Source organism: Mus caroli, unplaced genomic scaffold, assembly GCF_978045245.1.
Source record: "Mus caroli unplaced genomic scaffold, Mus_caroli_1 scaffold_19, whole genome shotgun sequence".
Classification (NCBI taxonomy): Eukaryota; Metazoa; Chordata; class Mammalia; order Rodentia; family Muridae; genus Mus; species Mus caroli.
In genome coordinates, this window is record NW_028227274.1 from 2,607,823 (window position 1) to 2,631,339 (window position 23,517).

General features: G+C 42.7%; 1 protein-coding gene and 1 pseudogene across 9 annotated transcripts in view; one reads left to right on the top strand and one right to left on the bottom strand.

The window, feature by feature from the left end:
* The window catches only part of LOC115029867 (uncharacterized), a 98,006-nt pseudogene extending 90,580 nt beyond the window's left edge, over nucleotides 1–7,426 (bottom strand). Inside the window, exon 1 of the transcript XR_003835426.2 lies at nucleotides 6,833–7,426. The product of XR_003835426.2 is annotated as an uncharacterized LOC115029867 (transcript). The remainder of the gene's footprint in view (nucleotides 1–6,832) is intronic.
* The window catches only part of Zeb1 (zinc finger E-box binding homeobox 1), a 183,508-nt gene continuing 166,108 nt past the window's right edge, over nucleotides 6,118–23,517 (top strand). For 3 of the 8 annotated variants that reach the window (XM_029471835.2, XM_029471834.2, XM_029471830.2), the window contains exon 1: nucleotides 6,567–6,646. Coding sequence is in view for 1 of the 8 variants with exons in the window: in XM_021150623.3 (XP_021006282.1) it covers nucleotides 6,589–6,646 (58 nt within the window). In the remaining 7 variants the exon portion in view is untranslated. Of the gene's footprint in view, nucleotides 6,476–6,546; nucleotides 6,647–7,261; nucleotides 7,376–7,979; nucleotides 8,589–23,517 lie in introns of those variants that run through there. The other 5 variants (XM_029471837.2, XM_021150623.3, XM_029471836.2 and 2 more) reach the window with 5 other exon arrangements.

The following is a 23,517-nucleotide window of genomic DNA, read 5'->3' on the forward strand; positions in this document are numbered from 1 at the left end:
TCTTAAAGCAGAAAGACAGCCTGAATTATCTAGGCAGGTTACATCACCAAGGCATCTGCCATGTGGGGTAGCATAAAGGGCCAGAGAGCAGATGACTGGAGAAAGGCTCTGCAGATGTTGATGAGTCTGGAGATGGAGAAAGAGGCCCAAGAACTAAGGAATATGAGTGGCCATCAAAGCTGGAAAGGAAAAGAGATGTTCCCCTCTAAAGTTTTCTGACGGTTCCTAATCCTGCAAAAGCCTCAATAGAAAATCTTTTAGCCTTGTGATACCCATTTCAGACTTCCAGGATAAGCTATTAAGTGTGGTTTTCATACACTGGTGGTCCGTGTCTTCACAGCAGCAAGAGAACATTAATACATATACGCACACTAGACAGGAGTACTGCTGGCTGAATACCAAGATATCTTAAGAGAATGGCAGTTTACCCGTGGTGTGTCTCTCTTTATAAGAGAAAGACAGGCTGGTTCCATATCTCATTGCAACAGGAACTCTGCCCCTTCAGGTTTGTTCTGCCTTCCCTTGGGAGCCTGGCACAGTAGGCTTGATTTCAATCAACAGGGAGAAGCCCAGGAATTGGTAGTCATAGCTTATGAAGGCTGCCTCAGAGCTGTACACACTACTTCAGTTTCTATCACACTGGGAAGAACTAGTGGCATAGTGGCACCTGGGCACATGCAAGGAGGGAGAATCAGAGCCATTACTAGGAATAGCCTCGTGGTAAGAACAGACAGTTCTGTCTTACAAAGACTATGAAGCACCCTGGGAACAGTGCTGTAAGTGCATATAAACTCTGAGTTTTAAAAACTATTCTGAAGTTATCTCATCTAGATTTTAGGTAAGGACAGAGCTTTCATTCTATCCTTATGGGATAATTAGTGTCTGCCATTTTGTATGAACACTCACTAGGATATTTGTCTCCATTCAAATTTCAATTTAGAAGCAATGGGACTGGTACTCCTGGTTGACAGGTTGCACAACAGTTCTTACTCCAACTTATGTATTCTTCAGGGTCCTGGCAGGTGGTGATGACAGGGTAACTGAAGGGAGTTTAATGAGGAAAGTTCTTACAAAGGGGGACACAGCTCTTAAGGGAAGGAATGACAGAGAATCTAACCATCATGTCTCTAGGCCTGAAGGCACAAGGGAGGGAAGCAGTTTCTATAACTTGGCTACAAGACACAGGCATCTGGCAGGATCCATAGCCCTAGTTGAAGATGGAGCTGTAGCCACAGGGAGGGAATATTCTGGACTTGCTCTTTCCTTTAATCTTTTGCCAAGGCTTCCCCAACTGTCCAAAAGCAAACAGAACTGGGGGCAGGAGCAAAGGAGCCTGACAATATGGGCCCTGGAAGGCAGCCCCTCAGGGACTGCCAGGCAGAGACAGGGCTTCACTAGACACATCAGGAATCACCACAGGAGCAAGCACAACTCTAGAGTTGGAACAACTTTTTAAAACCTTGGCCTACAAGATAAAGGGAAAGGATCCAAACAGAACTATGTCAGACCTGGAACAAAGAAAGAGAAAGAGAATGACTAAAAAGTAAAATAGTGGGGTGTGGCCCAGTGTGTGGCCTCGGTATGTAAGATAAAGAAAAGCAGTAAAGGACCAGAAGTAAGAGGTGAAGGGATGATCGAGGTCAGACCAGGGACTTAAGAGTTGTGGATGTAACTCAACATGGGTTTCTACTGCTAACCTTTTCATGTAACTTTAACACAATGGCCAAAGATTTAAAACAAGCTACTCACTTTTTTTTTTAAAATTTTAACTGTGAACTAGATATGTTCCAAGGGATAACTGCTAGCAGTGCCTGTGACTGAGACCATGAATTACAGAAAGCCAGGAGTATAAGCCAAAGAACAGATGTACTCTGTAACAAAATCAGCCAGCTGCTAAGAGAACTCAAAATGCCAAACAAAGACATACTCAGAAACAAAGGGGCAAAGACAGCAATGCAAACCAAATGCCAGACCCCTGATACTGTGGTAAGTACAGTCCACTCAAAACCATTTGTTCATGCTGGGCTCTCTGGTGGCAATCACCTGAGCACATCACTCATGTTCACACATGGTATCAATAAAGGATATATTCTTTAAGAGCAGTTCTTGAAATTAATCCACATTAACTACTGTATTGGCTTCTGGAGATGATCAATGACATTTTGCAACTATCTCCCTAAATAAGTTTATGCTTCTATATCAGATGTTTTGAAAATGCCACCTATGTTAATAGCCCTACCTGTTAACAGCTTGTTGATTTCTATTAAGAGTGGGAGTCTTTTCCTTAAAGAGAATTTTTGTGATGCAGCACATAATAAAAATTACCTAGAGGCATGAGGAAAACATGGTCCTTTGTCATCTCCAAGGAGGCTTTATTAGTGAAGCTGGCATAGGCCCTGAGGAGGACTGCTAGCTAAGCATCTTCAGGTCTGGCTGCAGACAGGCTGAACAGCAGCTGTGAAATGACCACCAGCTTCATCCACTATGAACAACTGATCAAGTCTCAGCTTAGCCATTTCGTGGAAGCAGTTTGAAGGGCCTCTGCATTCTTTCTGTTTTTGTTTTTTTTTTTTTTGGGGGGGGGGGAGGGTCCCGAGACAGGGTTTCTCTATATAGCCCTGGTTGCCCTGGAACTCACTCTAGATTGGCCTTGAACTTAGAAGGGCCCCTGCATTTTTTTAAAAATGTGTCCTGGTCTTTTTTTTTTTTTTTTTTTTTTTTTGTCAACCAGACACAAGCTAGAGTCATTTGAGAGGAGGGAACCTCAACTGAGAAAATGCCCCCCACCAGAGTGACTTGTAGTATATTTTCCTAATTGATGACCAACATGTGAGCTCACTGTAGGCAGTGTCATCCTAGGATGGTGGTCCTAAATGCTATAAGAAAGCAGGCTAAGCAAGCCATGAAGAGCAAGCCAGTAAGCAGCACTCCTGCCATGGCCTCTGTAACAATTCCTATCTGCAGGTTCCTGCCCTGGCTTTCTTCAGTAATAAAAATCATTCCTGGTGGGGTTAGAATAACAATGGCTCCCACAGGTTCATATACTTGAATGGTCAGTCATGTTCAAGTGGAAATATTTGGGAAGGACTAGGGGGTGTGGCCTGTGGGAGGAGGTATGTCACTGAGAGTGTGCTTTAAGGTTTAAAAAACCTATGCCCACATAGAGTCCCTCTCTGCCTGCGAATCAGCATTTAAAACTCTTAGCTACTGCTCTAAGTGCCATGGTTGCCTGCTTTCTCCAATGATGATCATGTACTAACCCTCTGACACTGTAAGCAAGCCCTCAGTTAAATGCTTTCTTTTATAAAAACTACCTTGGTCATGATGTCTCTTCACAGCAACAGAACAGTGACTAGAATATCCCCCAAGTTGCCTTTGGTCATGGTGTTTTATCAGCAATAGAAACCCCAAGGAACATGTATGGAGAATACCCTCCTTCAAAGGTCTAATGTGAAACAGGCACTGGGTGGAGAGGAAGCCCTGGCAGAGGAGTCTTCCATGACATTACCTAGAGAATCATGGTCATACATCTCAAATGTACTTGGACAGTGAGGTGGCCTTGATACAAAACACCCAGTAACTTCAAAATAGTCATCTATCAGTTTATCCTGACTTGTAAGCCCATCTTACATGAAAAGCACGTATGTGCACAGGGTATGAAAATGTTATAGAAAATTCAGAATTGGATGGATACATTTACATCTTCCCACTAAATTTTGAAAATACAGCAATCCACATTTTACAGTATATCTTGCTCAACACATACAATCCTAGTGTCCAAAGCAGTGTTAACATTCCACTAACAAATGCACAAACTGAAGGCATGTTCTGTGATACACCAGTCACTGCAAACAAGACATGATGCAAGTTAAACTCACGGGTCTCCTTAGCCCTTCTATCTAGTCTTATTTTGAAACAGGGTCTCCCATAGCCCAGGCTGTCATGAAACTCAGGATGTAGCCAAGGATTTTCTTGAACTTCGGATCCTCCTTTTTCTACCTCCCAAGGGCTGGATTTAGTCTAAATTTTAATATGTATTTCCTTTATAAGTTGGTTCCAAAGATTTTTCCCCATTCTTTGGTTAAGATAAAGCTGTCACATAGAATAAAGTTTAAAGCAGTGTTCTATATTCTGAGACTTAATTCCGTCTGCTCTCTCTAGCAAAGATTTCAAATATCTTCAATAACACTATAGAAATACGAACAGAAGCCAAATATTTAATTTGTAAGTTATCAAAGGTTTTTGTGAAAGTGAAACTTTGTGTAGATTTGGCTCACCAGTATTTCCTGGATGTATTTTAAAAATCAAACTGAGCAGAAGTAATGCCTTAGGGAAAAGGAAAATGAAAACGGAGAGCTTAAGGTCTAGAAACGCCATAGATGGTAGCTACTGGGCTTCACTCACCTCAACAGTTCCTGGAACGATGATAAAGTAAGACACACAACCTTTACTTTATTGACAAGAACAGGTTCAGGAAACTTAGACAAAACCTATTTCAGAAATATTTATTAAACATTACAAGGTGGTTAAGCACTGGTAGGTGCTGAGGATACAGACAATCCCACGGAAAGGTTTACTGTCCCCATAGTTAATAATGCAACCTAGCCCAACTACATCTGTAGTTGGGCTACAGATGTAGCTAGCACAGAAGCACAGAAGGAACTAAGTTTCTTCTGGGCTGTTTGTGTGTCTATGATTATTAGCCTGAAGAATAACACAGAAGTGTTCACAAGCCAGGAAAAGAACTGAAAGTGTGACCCCTCCAAGTTTAAGGGAAGGTAAAATTGTGGCAGAGAGAACATTTTCTTTTCCTTTTGGCTGGAAACTAGACAATTTCCAGTAAAAGACAAAAGTTTATGATGTGATTCAGAAAGTCACCGAGGCCTGGCCATGGCTCATTTGAATAATGCCAGCTACTCAAGATGCCAAGGACTAAACCACACATGGTGATTCAAGGCCAGAAATCCAAGGACACAATTCTGACACGTATGTTTCAGTGAACACAGTACTGAAGAAGCACTGCCTGTATGAACAGGCACCAAGAAAAAGTCTAGTTTTGCAGTGAACAGATCTGATATGCAAACTACATGTATAGTCCTATTATTCAGACACAGCAAACATGGGAAGGGTTTAATCTATAGCCAGCACTTTTTAATTACTGGACTCTGGCTGTACACTTACTTACGTTTAATGAATCTTTTAACATCTCATCGTTGGTGTTGTTTGTTTTTACAGACAGGGTCTCACTATTCAAACCAAAGTTGGCTTGGTACTTGTGACCTTCCTGCCTCCACCTCCCACATTTAAAGACTGCTGGTGTGTATCACCATAAAAACCCCCTTCCTTGGGTATGGCAGACTCCATAGGCAGAAACCTACCAGCAGGTGTCATTTATCCATACTGTGCTTATTTAATGTAGTATTTCTTACATTATAAGGCATGTTTATGGGATGTTATCTCTATCCATAAAAACAATACAATAACTACATATATGAAACAATGGCTTAGCTCATTTATCTCATAGAGTGGTTCCACATAATTCCTCCTTTGAAAAGGGGTGGGAAGCAGGGGGAGAAGGGTCAACTTAAGTCCCTATTTCTGAAAACAGGTATCAAGGTATTTTGGGTCTTGTACAAAGTCGAAGGACTTAAGATTAAAAACCAGCGTCAGCCCACATTAGTCACCCTTGCTTTTAGCCTTGAGGCCCTCCCAGTGCGACAACTGCTCAGATAAGTGTAAAATTTAGTTATTTTGAGACGGGGTTCCACTCTGTAGCCCAAACTCTCAGATATCCCCCTGCCTCAGGCTCCTGACTTTTCGGGTTATAGGTTATGCCTCAATGGCAAGTCACTACAACCCTGAGTACCGCCACCCTGGGATCCTGCAGGATAGGATAGGCAGGGTGACAGGTGAGCTAGGCGCTGGCACCGTGCGGGGGGATTACTCATTCTGCTTTCCTGTGAGCGGAATTTCTGGCGGGCCCCTCTGTCCTGCTGAAGTTCAACCTAACTGCAGTCACTTCCCGTCCGGGTAGGCTGAGGAAACCCGCGCATCCGTGGGAGGGAACGGAGGCGGCAGAAGGAGCCAGGTAGCTCGCGAGCGATGCGTCCCGGCTGTCCACGTCCCCGGCGCGCACGTGCGGGTCGCCGCACCAACAGCAGGAGCGCGCGGGTCTCCGCTAAGTGCGCAACTCGTCCGCGTGGGGGATGAGCGGGTGTGGCCCATGCCGCCAGCTCAACCTGGCCTAGGAAGCCACGCTGTCGCCTCCCATTCCTGTCCCCAGAGCCCCAGCACTATTCTCCGCTACTCCACCACACCTGAGCAAAACTTTTCCCTCGCCTTCAAGATTCAAACTCCGCAGCGTCCAAGGCTGCCGCAAACCACCCCGGCCCTAGCAACAAGGTTCCGGCCGTAGAGCGAGCGCCGCTAGGTGTTAGGAAGGTGATGTCGTAAAGCCTCGAGTGTCGTAAACCAGGTGCGGTGGGGAGGGGGAGGGGTGGAGGCCGCGGGTGGGGGGGGGGGGAAGGGGAGGGAGGGAGGGAGGGAGGGAGGAGGTGACTCGAGCATTTAGACACAAGCGAGAGGATCATGGCGGATGGCCCCAGGTGTAAGCGCAGAAAGCAGGCGAACCCGCGGCGCAATAACGGTGAGTGGTGGAGGGGCCCGGTGCGGCGGCGGGCAGCGGGCGGCCGGGCGAGGGGCGCAGGGCTAAGCGGGCCGGGGGCGGCGGCGGGGCCGGGCCGAGTGGAGTGGGAAAGTAAAGTAGTGCGCCCCGCTGCCGCTGCCGCCGCCGCCGCCGCCGCGGCTGCTGGACTGGACCGTTATGTCTTACCTGCCTCTGCGCCTAGCGGCTCCGGCGGCCGCCCGGGACCGTTAGCTGCGCCGCATCCCGCCGCCGCGCCCGGCCACTTTTCCGCCCGCGGGTGGAGCGGCTGTTGCTTCTTTCCGCACTTTCTCCACTCTTGCTGCCCCTCGGCGCCTCCCCGCGCGCGATCCTCTCTCCGCGCAGGCCGCAGCGGCGGGGAACAAACTTGCGGCGGGCGGGCGCGGGCTGCGGGGCGGGCGCGGGCGGGAGAGGACGGGCGGCCGCGGGCTGGTTGCGTGTCGGCTGCGTGTCGGCCGTGCGCGCGTGTGCGCGGGAGCGGGCGCTGCGCGCCGGGTCGGGCGCCCGCGGGAAAGTTGCGCCCCGCGCGCTCGCGGGCGGGCGGGGATGGGGACGCGCGGGGCCGCCGTGAGTCGGGCGCCCAGGGGGCTGGAACCCCGCGCCTGCGGTGCCCGTCGGGGGCCGGGCACGCTCTAGTGGCTCCTAGCTGCTGCCACTGGGCCGGTGTGTGCGTGGACTCGCCGTCTGCGGGCCGGGAAACAGCACAGACAGGTCGGGACGCCCGGGCAGCCCGAGTCCGGGCGGGCACGGGGCTGTGTGCATGCGCCTCGCTTTGGTTCTTTCGGTTTGGGGAAGTTGTTACCTGGGCCCAATGCGCGAGCAGAGGACAGATAATGGAGCTGGGCTGGCGCTCACAGTCGCGAGTGGGGCGGGTGGGGGAGGGGGCGGGCGGCCCGAGGAGCGCACGGGGCTGCGGCTCGCGGTGCAGCTGCGCGGGGTATTGATTTCCGCGGATGTGCCAGGGAAACACACACCTCGGCCTGCCTACAGAGTTTTTTGTTGTTGTTGGTGGTGGGTTTTTTGTTTTGTTTTGTTTTGTTTGTTTTGTTTTAAAGGGAAAAAAGCCACAGGCACTAGGAGAGAATGAAACACCCCGACTTGTGTCGGTGGGTGCCCCGTGGGCTCTCCCAACGTAGGGAGACGCGGGAGTTGCTGGATGGTGCCTCTCTTAGGCGAGTGTGTGCTCGGGGCTCCAGCGCGGACAGCCTCTGCTCCTGGTCATTGTCTGGACAGTCCCTGCGGCGGCGGCCGAGGGATGCCCCCGCCCGGGTACCTGCGTGTGGTGATGGGCGGCCACAGCCCTGTGCTGCTGCGGCCGCGGCTATATAAGGAATTCCTCATGCCTTTCGCACCCAGTGGCTCCGTGGGGCTCCTGCGGGGTGTTGAACGACGAGTTTTTAAGATTGGGGGAATAAATGCGCCCCTGATGGCATCGATGTGTTGTCCAGAGAACTAGGAAATCCTGTTTTAGTGGCAACCCTGGCGCGCCCCCACGCCCCACCCCCGCCCGGCCTGCATTGCTCCCTCCCCTCCAGGATGCCAAACGCCAGGTTTTGTAACCTTTCCTGGCAATTTTAGATTTTGTGTGGGATTTCCTGTCTAGAAGCAGATACAAAGATTTTAGGCTGTTACAAAGAGGTTTCTTCTCGGTTTTAAACACATTTTGAATATATCTGAGCCCACATTAAAATCCCCGCTGCCATGAATGATTTTTCAGTTGTTCAGATAAACGTTGCATTTCGGAGAAGCCTGCTGGTTCTTTCGAAGGGAAAGGTGTGTTGGTAGCGTCATTGTGGAGAGGTGACTGGTTGTGGCAAGGACCTGAGCACAGACTACCGCAATTGTAATTTCCTGCTTCTAGCGTCAAATAGTGTCTGTTCTACATTGAGCTGTTGCTGCTATTGCTGATGTGGCTTTATGAAAGGTAAGTTGGTTAGGAGAGGGCTGTTCACTGCTCTTATATTTTTTAAAATGTTAATCGCCAGAGAAAGGGGCTTTTCTTATTGCTGACGACATGTGTGTGACATGTGAGTCTGAACCACCCAGTGTCTGTGCAGCTGCTGTAAACATGTTTACCTGAACAGGAAAGAATGGATTTTTTTTCCTAGCAACCCTGTGATATTAAAATATCACATACGTAAGGCATATCAACAGATGACTTAACGGGGGAGGCTCTTCTGAAAGGCGCTTGAAATCAACAGGAAAAAGGAGATTCCTGATCGCTGCAGCAAATGGCAACTTGTGCAGGTAGAAATAAGATGGTGTTTAGTTTTTTTCCTGCGTGTATGTCAGCCTCCTTTTTGCTGCCTTCCTTTTCAAGGGAGGGATTTATATACCAGGCTTGCTGTCAGTGTTTTTCCTTTGTGTTTAATATTAGAAAAACAGATTTGGGGCTCTTGTGCCTGAAATGTCTTGACTGCAGTATGCATTTCTCGGAGAAAACAAAAGGTGTGCGAGAGAGCTCGTTGCTACCACAGGTATCTCCCGTTTCCATCACTTTTGGCTCTCTCTTTGTATTTCCTTTTTGTTCTCAAATGCTTTCATCTATCGCTCACCATTGCAGCCATTAAGAACGAAGTTATACGCATTGTGTTGTGAAACCTGGTGATAGGTACTGGTCAATATTTCTCAGCAATGCAGTCATATTTAAGTTGCAGATGTTTCAGCAGAGGATTGGCTGGAAAAATGTTAACTCTTAAAATCCATTTAAATGAATAAGTAGTGGTATATAAAATGGGAAATAGTAATGGAGATATTTTATGTTATTTATGTATAAATAATATTTGTATTCATTTTGAAATACAGATTTTATGGCTAAGCCAGCAGCAAAACATTTTTATTTTCCTTCTATAATATGGCTATAGGCTAGGACGCTGATGACAGCACTAAAAATTGTAACTTAACAAGGGTGAAGGGTTGAGCAGGCTTGCCTACATCATGGGGCCTTGTGTGAGGATGCTGTGGTGATGCTAGGTGTCTAAAGGAATGGCAGAAGAATTGGTGAAATTGATGTTTACTGTTTAGAATGTGATGCTTTGTTGTATTTTAAAATATTTTCTCTTTCCCAAAGTTCTATTCTTTTCCTTTCCCGTTTTTATTCCTGACAAATGAGCTCTAGCTCTTGATGACTGCATGCTGACTAATTCACCTTAGATGGAATAGCAGGCACATACCTTTCTATCATTAGCATCATTTCTTCTTGCTGTCTTTGAAAACCACCAGTAGAGGATGCTAGGAAAAACGACTATTGGTGTAGCATCAGAAGCTGTGGGTCTTCTGTACTGATAGGGAATCCTTCTGTCTCCTTCCGAGGCTTTAAAACCAACCTAAGTGCTTTTTAGTTTACTGATACCACAAAGGTAGAAATGTGTTCATATGAATATCATATGAATATACTTACACATTTAAGCTTTAAAATCTTGTGATTGTACTCTTTGGTATCACATTAAAGCAGTTATAAAAAGTTTGGTTTTAGATTTGAGAAAGAAAATGAAATAACTATATTTATTTTGTATATTCACCACTATACTATTTAACCTGTTGTTGTTGCTGCTGTTATTGTTATTGTTGATAGTAGGGGTTTTGAAAAAACACATTTTCAAATGTTAAAGATGTCCATGGTTAGGTATGGTAAAAGGAGGTTTCAATGAAGTGGTTGATAGATAGTACTGGGGAGTGATTTCCCTACAGCTTACATAAACTTAAGATGGGAGATAGGCTGGGGAGCTGAGTTGGATGCTAGGCTCCTGTTGTGTGCTTGTAGCCTTTGGTTTGATCTTTGGTCCTGTGAGCCTCTTATGAGTGGTTGTCCCTTCTCATTCCATACACATCTTTAGTGAAGAATCCTGCAGCACATTAGCTTTAAATCGATCAGTTATAAATTAAGAAGAACAAGTTTTTGAGGCTTGAATGATTTTTAAGTTATGTGTTAATTACTACCTTAAGTAAACTGTGTGCACTGAGATGATACCTTTGGCCTATAAATAATGACATGAAACTCTCAAGTATTTAGTTCTGCTCTTGTTTGTGTTCCTATGGCTATGTTAAGATAACTATAAACCTTAAACCTTGCATTCAGTTAAAAATTAGAAGCATTTCTTTCCCTGTTTATTGTAATATAGCTGTAGAAATGTATTGATGACTGCCATAATGTAGTAGTCACACCGTCTGTCTTGAATAAATAGGACTTGTCACATAAGTCTGTGTGAATTTCCCAGGGATTGTCTGTAAATACAGCTTTTCATATCATTTCTCTTTAATTTGCTGCTATCCTACTTCCTGAGATCTCCATGAATGAGTATAATTCATTTCTTTTTTTTTTTCATGAGTTAAGGAACTTATCAGAGTTCACACAGTATGAAATTCTAGCATGAAGCCAAACTTCAAAAGTATCTTATAGACTACAAAACCAGTCACTTGGATAGATGACTCTGGTAAAACAGTATGAGGAATAATTATTGTTGTTTCTTTTTTTGTCTAGCCTTCAATATTTTTGAAATTACATATATTTCTGTTTTATAATTTTAGTGGCTTTGAGAAAAAGCTATATTGGGACTATTTCTAAAATATTTCATAGTGGGTTTTTTTTTGCCTTTTTTTCTCCTTTATAAGTCATGCCTAAGCACATGATAAGAGTCAGATATAAACACAGATGCAATATCATGTGGGATTATACTGCTAGCTGCTCTTAAGTACTTATATTGAATTGCAGTGAGAGAAGAACATGCATGCAGATGCCGAAAGGTCTGCATTGGTGTGCGGTAGTACAGCAAGGGGCACGACTGGTTATCTGGGTTCACTTCTTGTAGAGATGCAAGCTAAAATAAAAGCGCCTTGTAGAAAGAAATTTTGAAAAGTTTAAATGAGAAAAGTGACCTCATTGGAGTACATGATAAAATTATTTTCAAAACTATCATTTGAAAAGTTAGATACTGTACCTACTGTTAGGCAATCATGGTACACACGTAAATTATATGTGTTATATATTCTGATTTTGCATTTGAACTGCACTGTTGTCCACTGAGGAGTGGCCCAGTGAAAACATAGCAAATACATTTATTACCATATCAGTTCTGAGGAGGAATTGTGAAGCTTCATAACATGCAAACCTGATCTTTGTGTAGACAGTACCGGAGGGATAAGTTTTACTTTGTATGGGACAGTGTTTTGAGTATTACATTTTAAAAGGAAGTATGTCTATGTATAGATTTTTACATGTATGCGTAGGTGCCCACTGAGGCCAGAGGAGACTGCAGTGATTAAATCTCAGGAGCTGGAGTTCCAGGCAGCAGTGATGCTGTAGTTGTGAGCCTGGGTCCTCTGGAAGAGCAGTGAGCACTCTGAACCTCTGAGCCACCTCCACAGCCCTGACAGGCAGCAGTACTAGGACATCCCTTTTACTGAATGATGGTTGATCATGCGAACTCAGCATGTCTAGCCAAGTTCTAAACTTAATAGAAGTGAGTTATGCTATTCTTAATCTGAAAGAAGGCTACTGATAATGTAATATTTATTTATATGTGTATATATGTATTTATTTTATTATTTGTATATTTACTACAGTACTAGAGATTGAACCTGGGTCTCATAATAATTCTGGAAGTCCTCTACCACTGAGTTACATTCCTACCCTTTTAAAACTTTTTAAATTAAAGACAGGGGTCATTATGTTGCCCTGGATGGCCTTGAACTTGTGATCTCCCTGTTTCAGCTTTCAAAGTAGCTAGGATTATAGCTGCCTGATCAATCAGTACTCAACCTCTGAACCATCTTTCCAGTTCCTTCTACCTTATTTTTGAGACAGATCTCTCACTGAATCCAGGGCTTACCAGTTAATTAGTCTGGGTGCCCTGGGAGCCTTAGGGACCCTCCTGTCTCTACTCTGGTGTTGTGATTATGGACACACTTTTATGTGGGTGTTGGGGTTCCAAACTCAGCTTGTCAGAGACAAACACATTACTGAATTAACCATCTTTTCTAGCTCACATTTAAGGCAGTTTAAATACTCTAATTATAGCTTTCTTTTAATAAAATGGTTGCCCCCTTCAGATATTTCCAGCACTGTTCTTGGTCACTAACAAAAGTTTGATTTCTCTATTTATCAATCCTTGCATTATTTGAATGCCGTATGGGGGGGGGTATTATTGCTGTTAAGTAGTCAGTAGTCAGACTAAAGCAGAATCTGCTGGGTTAAAATTTAATCACTCTAAATTCATTTTACACTTTAAAAAAAAAATTCTGGGATTGAACATGGGATATTGGACAACAGCCACTTGACTCCTGAGCTACACCCAATCCCCAAATTCTCATTTTAATATGAAGGATTGTTGTACCCAGAAAACTGATATTTGAGATCCTTGGATGGAAACTACAGAGAGCATGTAATTTGAAGTGTAGTGCCAGACAGAATCAGTAATGCGTGGCTAGCATGAGTACGTGTCAGACTCAATGCTTACGTTAACCTTGCTCTCTGGGGAATGCTAGACTGGACTGTGAAAATCACCATCTCTTTGGTGTTTTCTCCTTTCTTACTTAACCCCAAATAAGTGCACTATTAGAAATGTGTCCTGTGAGGTTTTAACTATGGGACTATCACACACAGCCAACACTCAGTTATGTCACTGAAAATACAGTCTTGTGTCACCATTACTGAAGGGAAACTTGTCGTGAACACATTTATGTGGCACAGGACTATATTATTATTCTCCCTCCTTACCATTGGTGTATGTTCAAGATGCTCCCCCAATGCCCAGTACTTGGTTAGAACTGAACACTGCTGCTGGGTCACTTTTCAAATTCTCTCTATACCCACGGAGGGGTTTTTATTTTATGTGAATGAACAAGGGAGGTGGATAGAAGGAAAGTCATTCCATATGAGCAGCAGTTAAGAAAGCTAAAGTAGTAGTGTATACTTAGAAGGATTTGGGAAGATTATCAAAGCATTTTTCAAAGAGAAATTGATAATAGATGTGGTGGTTTATGCCTGTAGTCCTATCATTTGGGAGGCTGAGACAGGAAGATAGTGAATTTGACACTGTCAGATACTGAGTGAGACCTCAAGACAGAGGAAGGAAAGTGGGAGGCAAGATTAGGAAGGGGGATGGAGGGAGTGAAGAGGGATAGAACAGGAGCACATACACGCTCAAAGCTGAGCAAGGAGTGCAAATTGACTCTGCCACATTTGTATCTCTACTTAGCTCAGAATGAGACCTGGTTTGTGCTCCATTAAGTATATTCATCTGTGAACTTGTAACAAGCAAGTGGATGCCAGTATTTCTCGTGTATTTATAGAGTGCTCAGTCATCTTGGCATGAAAGGAGTTCGACTGCATATGCACGCACCTATGCAACAGTTAGCTGTTGATGTAGGTGTTTCCTCAGCTTAGAGTTATTTAGAGGAATTCTCTCATTCGAATGGTGGTGTTCTTTACTCTAGTCACCGTTATCTTCCTGCCCTTCGCTGTGCCAGCCCTACGTCCTGACAGATGCTTCTAACTGCAGTCATTTCAGTTCTGTACAAATCACTAATTAGTCCGACTGCCACTCTTGGGTCCCAGTGATCCTGTCATGTGTCTTCCTGTGTGTCAGGAAGGCCAGAGGAAAAGTTTCCCTGCACAGAGTGATTAACTCCCGCCACATTGTTCAGAAAATGACAAAACAAATCTTTACCCTCACCAACAATGTATAGCTAGTTTTTATTTCAGATTTTTCCAAAGTATGGTATTTTGCAACATTCTGCATTTTACATTTTTAAATTAAAATTTCCTTATTTTATGTGTCTGAGCGTTTTGCCTACCTGTATATCTGGGAAACATGTATGTGTCTCGTGCCTGTGGAGACCAGAAGAGGGCATCAGATTCCCGAGGACTGAAATAATAGTTACAAGTGCCATGTGGATGCTGGAACCTGAACTGAGTCCTCCTGAAGAGCAGTCAGGACTCTTAACCTCTGGCCCATCTCTCCAGTCCTCATTTTGCTATTTTGACAGCTGTTAAATAGGGTGTCAGGGTGGTTTTATTTTACTAAGAGGTTGATCATTTCTGCATATTTTTGACTAGCAATTTGTGTTTATCTTTGCCTGTCTTATATTTCTTGTTAATAGCCTAGATTTATTTTGAATGTTCAGTATCAAAATTTCAATTATGTCAGTCATCTATTGTTTTTGATGATGGTACAAAAATCCTTACTTTAATCTTAAATCTGTCAAAGTTTTGACTTTGTGGGTAGTAGGGAATCTTTCCTAATACAGAGATAAAATGTTTGTAGAAAAATTCCAGTTACTTATTTTATCTTTTATCCTTTAGCCTCTTATGTGGTCACCCCTGAACACAATGGGGCCCTTTTTGTTTACTTGTTTCACTTGTTTGTTTGTTGTTGTTGTTTTATTGTCTCATCCAGCAATACAAGACTAGTCCTGACATTGTGCTGCTCCTCCTCCCAAGTGCTGAGACTGCATGCATGACCCGCCATGCTTGGCTGGGTGCAGTGTTTCTTTTTGCAGAATAAGCAGTGGGTAGGGCTGGGGATGACCCTGTACTTCACTAGTTGTCTTTCTTTTTCTTCTTTTTTTTTTTCTCTTTTAGATATTTTCTTTATTTACATTTCAAATGCTACCCTCTTTCCTAGTTTCCCCTCCAAAAATCTCCTATCCTCTCCCCTGACCCCTGCTCCCCAACCCACCCACTCCTGCTTCCTGGCCCTGGCATTCCCCTATACTGGGGCATAGAGCCTTCACAGGACCTAGGGCCTGTCCTCCCATTGATGACCGACTAGGCCATCCTCTGTACATATGCAGCTGGAGCCATGAGTCTCTCCATGTGTTTCTATGCTTGGTGGTTGAGTCCTAGAGAGCTCTGGGGTACTGGCTAGTTCCTATTGATGTTCCTCCTACTCATCTTGAGGTCACTGAGGGACAGATTTTCTTTGCCAAGAGTGCATGATCATCCTGATTCTTGGTTATGTATCTTTCTCCTTGACAAGCTGACCAGTTCATTTGTTTACAGGTACACACACATCTCATGTTCTAATGGATGCATGGTCACTAAATTACACGCCCCTCATTACTTCTAACCTTTCCATTCCTTTTTGTTACTGATGTTCTTTGAAAGCTCTGTTAGTGCTTATGTATATTGGTTTGGAGTGTTTTTCCTTTTTTTTTGGTGTGGGGTTTTGTTTTGTTTTTCTTTTAGACAGGGTCTCTCTCTGTACCCTTGGTTGTCCTGGGATTTACTCTGTAGACCAGGCTGGCCTTGAACTCAGAGAGGAGCATCTGCCTCTGCCTCCTGAATACTGGGATCAAAGGTGATACTGTAATACTGTTAGGTAATCATGGTATAAATATAAATTATGTGTGTTATATATTCCTCCTGTGTGGCTGCAAACCCCTCCAACTCAATTCTTCACAGAGTTGGAAAGGGCAATTTGCAAATTCATGTGGAATACTAAAAACCTAGGAAGCAAATGAAGAAAAGGAGTTTATGCTGACAACTGACGTGGAGCTTTGCCTTGGGAATGGTGTGAACTGCCAATGGTCGCGACGCAAGTACTTGTAATATTTGTGCCATTCACCATTTAAGGTTTATTTATATAGTAAATGCTAACATGTTTGCATTATTGAAAGTAGGAAACATTGTAGAAATAGAAGCTGACCCCTCCTTTCCTGACTTGCTTATCTAGGTAATCATGTTGACAGGTTCACGTGGGAAGATGGTGAAGTGGTGCTGTCCCTAACCATCCTGTCACGCTCAGTGCCACTGACAGGATTCTGTTTTGCTAGGCCCTTACATTGCTTGAGTTGGTAGCTCAAACTTAACACACCAGTTGGCAGTGAAATTGCACTCTGTTCCTATGGGGAATTGTATGCTTTGATTTTCTTCTTTCCAAATCAAATCACAATTCAAACAAATGTTGTGACTTACAAATCTCTTGAATGAGATAGTTCTACCACCGTTACCAGTGGTTTTCCAAAGATACAGTACTCTGTACTCTGGATTACTAAGTCATTCCTGTCCTTTGCATCAGTCGGTCGGTCGGTCGGTTGGTTGTTTTTCAACTTGATACAAACTCGTCATTTGGGAAAATGGAACCTGTTGGTCTATGGGCATATCTGTATAATTTTCTTAAGTAGTAATTCATGGGGGAGTGCCCAGATTACTGCAGGCAGTGCCACTCCAGACAGGGCATGGAGACCAAGCTAGTAAGCAGCACTCCTCCGTGGCCTCTGCTTCAGCCTCTGCCTCCAAGTTCCTTTCTTGGCTTTCCTCCATGATGAACTGTAAACTACAAGCCAAATAAACCCTTCCTCTTCAGATTGCCTTGGCTCAGAGTGGTTTAGCACAGCAACTGAAGGCAAGCTAAAAATAAGATTTCTGCAATTTAGAAAGGTTTCTGAATAAAAGCCCACCCTGTGACCCAATCATTGTGCTTTGATATTGATCCTCATATATTTAACTACAATTAAGCAATTCCCATATTTGTTTTCTGATTGATTAATTCTTTATCTATTTTAAGGCAGGCTCTTGCTACAGTCTGGCTTAGTCTTGGTTCACCGCAGTAGTCTTCCTGCCTCATCCTCAGAGGGACTGGAACATAGGCCATGACCATGGTGCCTCCTACCCTGTTCTTGTTGTTTAGTATTGTCACAGTCCAGTGTCTGATTGCCTGTGACAAATAAAAGTAATGAGTGAACTAGCTCTTTTACTATTTGGATTAAATTAGCTAGACATTTAAAAAATCATCCAGTTCCAAAAAATTAAAATTGATGCTTTGTATTCAGTATATTGCAACGCAGACTTGTATGTTACTCTTTTATTAAATAAAAAGAATTGAGACTGGGTGTAGTAGCACTGGCCTTTAATCCCAGCACTCTCAAGCAAGGCAAAGAGGATCTAAGAAAAATAAGGACGTTAAAAAGCAAATTCCTTTGAAGGTACACTGCATGCTACAAGACACATTAGCCAGTGCCTTTTAAAGGGCCATGTATTAGGAAAACACACATTTATTATGCCTTGACCTCTGAGTTTAAGACTTTGTACATAAAGATTAGTATCTTATTTATTCTTGTATGTGTTTCTCTAAATGTTCCATGTGATCCAGTTTATGTCAATTAAAGGGCATTGTCTTCTGTATGTTGCTATACTGGCGATGGTGTAAGTTACTATACTGGATGATGGTGTATGTTGCTATGCTGGCTGATGGTGTATGTTGCTATGCTGGCTGATGGTGTATGTTGCTATGCTGGCTGATGGTGTATGTTGCTATACTGGCGATGGTGTATGTTACTATACTAGATGATGGTGTATGTTGCTATGCTGGCTGATGGTGTATGTTGCTATGCTGACTGATGGTCTATGTTGCTATGCTGGCTGATGGTGTATGTTGCTATGCTGGCTGATGGTGTATGTTGCTATGCTGGCTGATGGTGTAAGTTACTATACTGGCTGATGGTGTATGTTGCTATGCTGGCTGATGGTGTATGTTGCTATGCTGGCTGATGGTGTATGTTGCTATGCTGGCTGATGCTGTATGTTGCTATGCTGGATGATGGACTGTTTTAAGTTTACAGATTGATCAGCCTCACTGTTTGCAATGCTCCTTCCTACTTCGCTTTGTCTTGTGTTTAACTTGGCATGTGTGGCAACTGTGAAACCGAAACTGAGTGCTTCTGAGGTGCCTGATAACCCAGCTTCCCTAAAGCTGGCTGGTTTCTTTAGTAGGAAACACCATCTTTTTCTCTCTTATTTTATTAATACATGAAGGTGGAATTTTATAGTGCCAACTTCACAAATGGTTTAGTGCAGTAAGGGGCAGAAAGGCTGCTCTTGGCACAGCTGTTTTTTTTACAGTATAGCAAGCATGTGCTCAAGAGCAACGAGATGCTGGCCTTCCCAGGGTGCAGCATCACATTTGTCCTCATCTTGTTCTTTTCTGCCTGATCTCTGTGGAGCTGGGAATGCAGTGTCTTAGAACGAAGTCCTTGGTGCTTTCACTATGGTAGTCAGGGCAGCGAGAGTAGTTACAGATGGAGGGGAGTTGTGGGAAGAACAAGAGGACAGAGAATGGTAAAGGTGGATGGATGTAGACAAATGCTGAATAAAATGTGGAATCAGGGTAAGATTACTGATTAGCTGAAGACCTAGAAATAGTGTAACTTGACAAGAATGAAAATGGGGTTGAGAATAAACACTCATTATGAAAAATGTAAGCAGAGGAAGAAAGGAAGCATGATAAATAGCATGTGGTTAGCAGTGATAACTGCAGATTCACTGACAGAACATACACAGTGCACGTACACATACACTGACAGACAGACAGTACAAGCGAGTTGTATAAAGTAGAAAAGTCCCATTAGATGCTCATTACAAGCAATATTTCTTTAAGAAACATATATAACGTTATAGTCACTGAGAGAGACAAAAGCTGTGACTATATTGGCTTTGAGATAATATTGATTTCCAGCATTAGTAAGCCACACAAGGACAATACAATTTTAAATTGACATGTAGCTAATATACCTTTAAAATCTAGTAAGCAAAAGAAAAGAAAAGAAAAGAAAAGGGAAGAAAAGAAAGGAAAAGAATCACGAAAGAAATTGCCAAATCCATTATTGCTGTGGGTGGTTTGAAATAATTTCTTAGTAGGTGTTGGAAGAGCAGAGAAAAATCAACAAGAAAAAAACATTTCAATAAGAGTGTTTACACACTTGATGTAATGGGTATGTCTAGAGCACTGTATCCCACAACCACAGCATTCTTTTTGACCACAAAGAATATTTAATCGTGGTCAAATACAACCAGTTTCATAAAAATGTAGTCTATGTTCACAGTGCCATTAATTTAAATATGTGATAGTTTCTTATGTGTTTGAAAATTAATGTTTTTTTCAATAGCTTGTGACTCAAAGAAACAAGGGAAATTAGAAAATGTCTATTATCAGGAAAGCACCGTCCGAATTCATGAATGCTAAAGCAACACATTCTGTGAATTTGTGGATTTTTAACATTTGCTTTGCAGCATTAGAGGCAGAAGAATAATAGCCATACACTTCTGAGAACTAGATAGGAGTAATGTGATATTATTCTCATTGACATAAAACAGAGGGCCAGGGAGATAGCTCAGTGGGTAAAGGGCTTACTGCGAGAGCACTAGGACCCCAGTTCAAATTTCACCACCTATGTAAAAGTCAAGCATGGCAGTGCAGACCTATAACCCAAGGCTAGGTGACAGAAACAGGAGGATCCTGGGGCCTCACTGCCCAGTTAGTCTAGCTTAGTGGCAAGCTTCCAGTTCAGTGAGATACCATACCTCAAAAACTAAGTTGGAAAACAGTATGGCAGTAGTCCTCCCCCTTCCTAATGCTGAGAGTCTGTACTACAATCCCTCATGTTGTGGGGACTCCCAGCTAAAAACCTATTTTGTTGCTACTTTATAACTGCCACTTTGTTACTGTTATGGATCATAATGTAAATACCTGATACACAGGATATCTGAAATGTGACCCTGTAAAAAGGTTGTTCACCTCCCAGAGGAGTCATGGCCCACAGGTGGAGAAGCACTGCAGTAGAGGGCAATACCACCTGCCAGCATCCGGCTTTCCTCTGTGCATGATGAACTCGTGGGTACACCTGCCCACACAGACATGCACACACACATCCCCCAATAAAAGAGAAATAGTAAAGATGGGGTAGATAGCAATGAACTAGAGACTAAACATAACTGGAGAGTACAGCAGTGCAGCTAACATAGTAGATTGACTGTAAAACGTATGGAAGCTAACCTGAGAGTGTTAGGAAGATTGAGCAAGCAAAAACATCAATAGGATCTGGGGTGAACATGGTGACACGACTGTGGGTGTATCAGGAAGAATCAACTGCTGACCTCAATGTGTTAGTGTAAGTTGGTATAATTGAATATGTGGGTCAGAAGGACAGATTTGGGAAACTTGTAGAAAATTAAACACTTAAACCACAGAAGAAAAATCTTCTCACAGAGAGAAATGCCAACTAAACAGTCTTACTAACAAATTCTACAAAACATCCAGCAAACACTGAGTTTGCAGGAAAGGTATAAATAGTTCATAGAATATTTTATGAATATAGAAGAAAAGTATGAAAAATGAAGGCTGCCCTTAACCCAATCAAAAGCCTATGAACAGTACGAGTTTGACCCAGGAATATGTGAGAAACACATCACAACCAAGTTAGGTTTATTCAAGAAGTTGAGAATCGGTGGTAAGGACCAGCTAATGTAACTGATTACATCACTGCTTAACGAGATGAATTGTGAGTATCTCATCTCTTTAGATCCATTCACTTGTCTATCCATTAACTCTGACTTTGTATTTAATAGATGAGTTTCTGCCTCTACTTGTGAAGTAACCCCAAAATGCTTTCATTTATTTTAGGTAATACAAGAATTTTTAATTCTTTTGTATTCTTCTAAATAGTAAATTTGTGTGATTTCTACCTTCATGTCTTTTCTTTTTAGTAAGTACATTTTATAAAGTCTAAAAAAGGCATTGCCTTACCGTGTTCCATCTTTCTAATTTAAAGTATGTATGATGTCTTTCATTTTTTCCTTTTGTGTTTGTGATAGTCACCTTTTCAAAATCTACCATTTCCTTCTGGGTTCTGCTCATCCAGTAACCATTTACCATCTGGCATTACTAGAAACACTTTCAGCATATTAACTCATTTATTCTCCATTGTAACATGGCTATCCCTAGTCACTAGGTCTTGCTGCCTCCAGCATTTCTGTTTGAGGAGGAGATGGATGGATGGTGCCAACACCAGCCAGACAAAAGACACAAATGAACGGCAGTGTAGGAGAGGATGTTTGAGGTGATAGTGAGTTTCCTGAGACAGAGGGAGAAGAAAGAAAGGACAAAACAGAACTGACGAGAATGAGTAGTGTGGTCGCTGTATCTTCCCTGAGGAGGAGCGTGTCCTCTGACCTGAGCCTGAGGCTTCATCACAGTGACACCGTCCGTACACTTGAGTGCTTTTGGTAAGATCAGACAGATACTTTCGGTTGTGTGCTGTACATTGTTGTGCACACACACAGCCCTCATAGATAAAGAGTTGAGAATGTGTATTCTCTGAGAACAGGAAGGTGTGTTTTGTCTTCTGTTGTGATCCCTGTGACTGGTACAAGATGGGCTGAGATTCCATTCAGTCAGTGAGCAGCTATGCAGGGTACATGTGGCTACTTTCAGTGTGAAGATGTGTAGGAACTGGCAGGGACTTCACACTTGTTCAGCTAGGAAAGGAGAATAGTCCAAGCTATGGGGTGGCAAGACCAAGGGACTCTGGGACTAGAACTCCTGTTGCATCACATGGAAATGAAGACAGATGGGGAAATAATATATTGAGCTTCATGCGGTTTTGAAGTAAGATTAGAGTGGTAATAGAGCCAAATGTTGGGAAAAAGAACATTGTTATAGGGACTGTGTAGGTATCTTTGAGCATCATTACAGGTGCAGCATTGTTATAGGTGCTGCGTCCTAAGGATGGAGTTGGAATATCAGAATCCAGGCCTCAAGAATATATTTAACTTCAGATGTGTAGCTAAGGAACAGTGGGGCATAACATACATGTCTCATTTTCTTTCTGAGAATTCTTTTTTAAACATAGGTTGATGTTATATTTGGCTTGCTAAAAAGACTGAAATAAACTGAGTTTGATATTACTTATTCTCATTTATAAATAAACTTGCTGTGAAAGTTTAAAAAGTACTCAGGATCTCTAAATACACAAGTTTTAAATTTTATCTGATAAGACAACTGTACATAATGTATAAAATTTAAAAGTTATGTCTCACAAAAAAAAAAAAAACACCTAAAAAAAGATTTCTCTTTCTCATACACCAACGGGGCAGACATCTGTCTCTGGCAGCACACCACATCCCTTTGGCTTGATGGCTACATGTTCGAAGGATGGAAGCTGCTTTTGTTCTTCCACCCATGGCCTTGCTCACCAGGCTGTGGTGTCTCCTGGAACCCTTGCTGACCCCTTACCTCTTGCTCCCTGGAATTTCTTTTTGGATACTTTGTATTTGAAGTTCTTCAGAGTTTCTTTATACCTTATATGGTGACATAAGGTAGAAGTAAAATTTATGTTACACTAAGCTATACTTAGTATTTTAAGTTTATAGTTTTTAAAATGTTTCAAAGACTTAATTAAATTTCTATATCCAAAGAGATACTCAGTACTATGGGGTTTTTATTTTATTTTTTATTTAAAACTTTGATTTCTTTCCACATACTTTGGTAGCATTGCAATGTATACTTACAATATTTTCCTTAATAGAAATATAAAAATGTGTTAAACCTAATATTTTAATAATCTATCATGTTGATTTAAAGAACAGATTTGTGTTTGTGGAATTTTTAATTTGATGATTGTACAATTCTATGTTGTCCTTTCTCACAGCTTTCTATCACCCCATAAATAATGTTTTGAAAATCATTGTCCAAGTAAATGTTTGTGTAATAAGTCTGGAAAGAGTCCTCAGATGGTATTCTCATCATTTAAGTCATGGCAGCAGCTGAAGTACTGATAAGTGACTTTGGCACAAGAGCCATGACTGCCGCAAGTCTAACTTCGTCTCACTATGTTGGTTGTAAACCTAAGTGGTTGTCGAATCACATGTAGGATTGATGTTTTCACTGACTGTTCCTTGAGGATAAAACCTAGGGTCAGTCTGCCACAATCCCAGTTTTCATCCTTTTCTGTTCCCGAGAGGTTTTTGGAGGAGGGGCTGGCAGTTCTTCCACAGGAGAGTCTAACTAGTGTCAGTGATTTTGCTGCCTTGTCTGCCAGTCTTCTCTATGCAGCACCACTAGGAGGTCCAGCAGGTT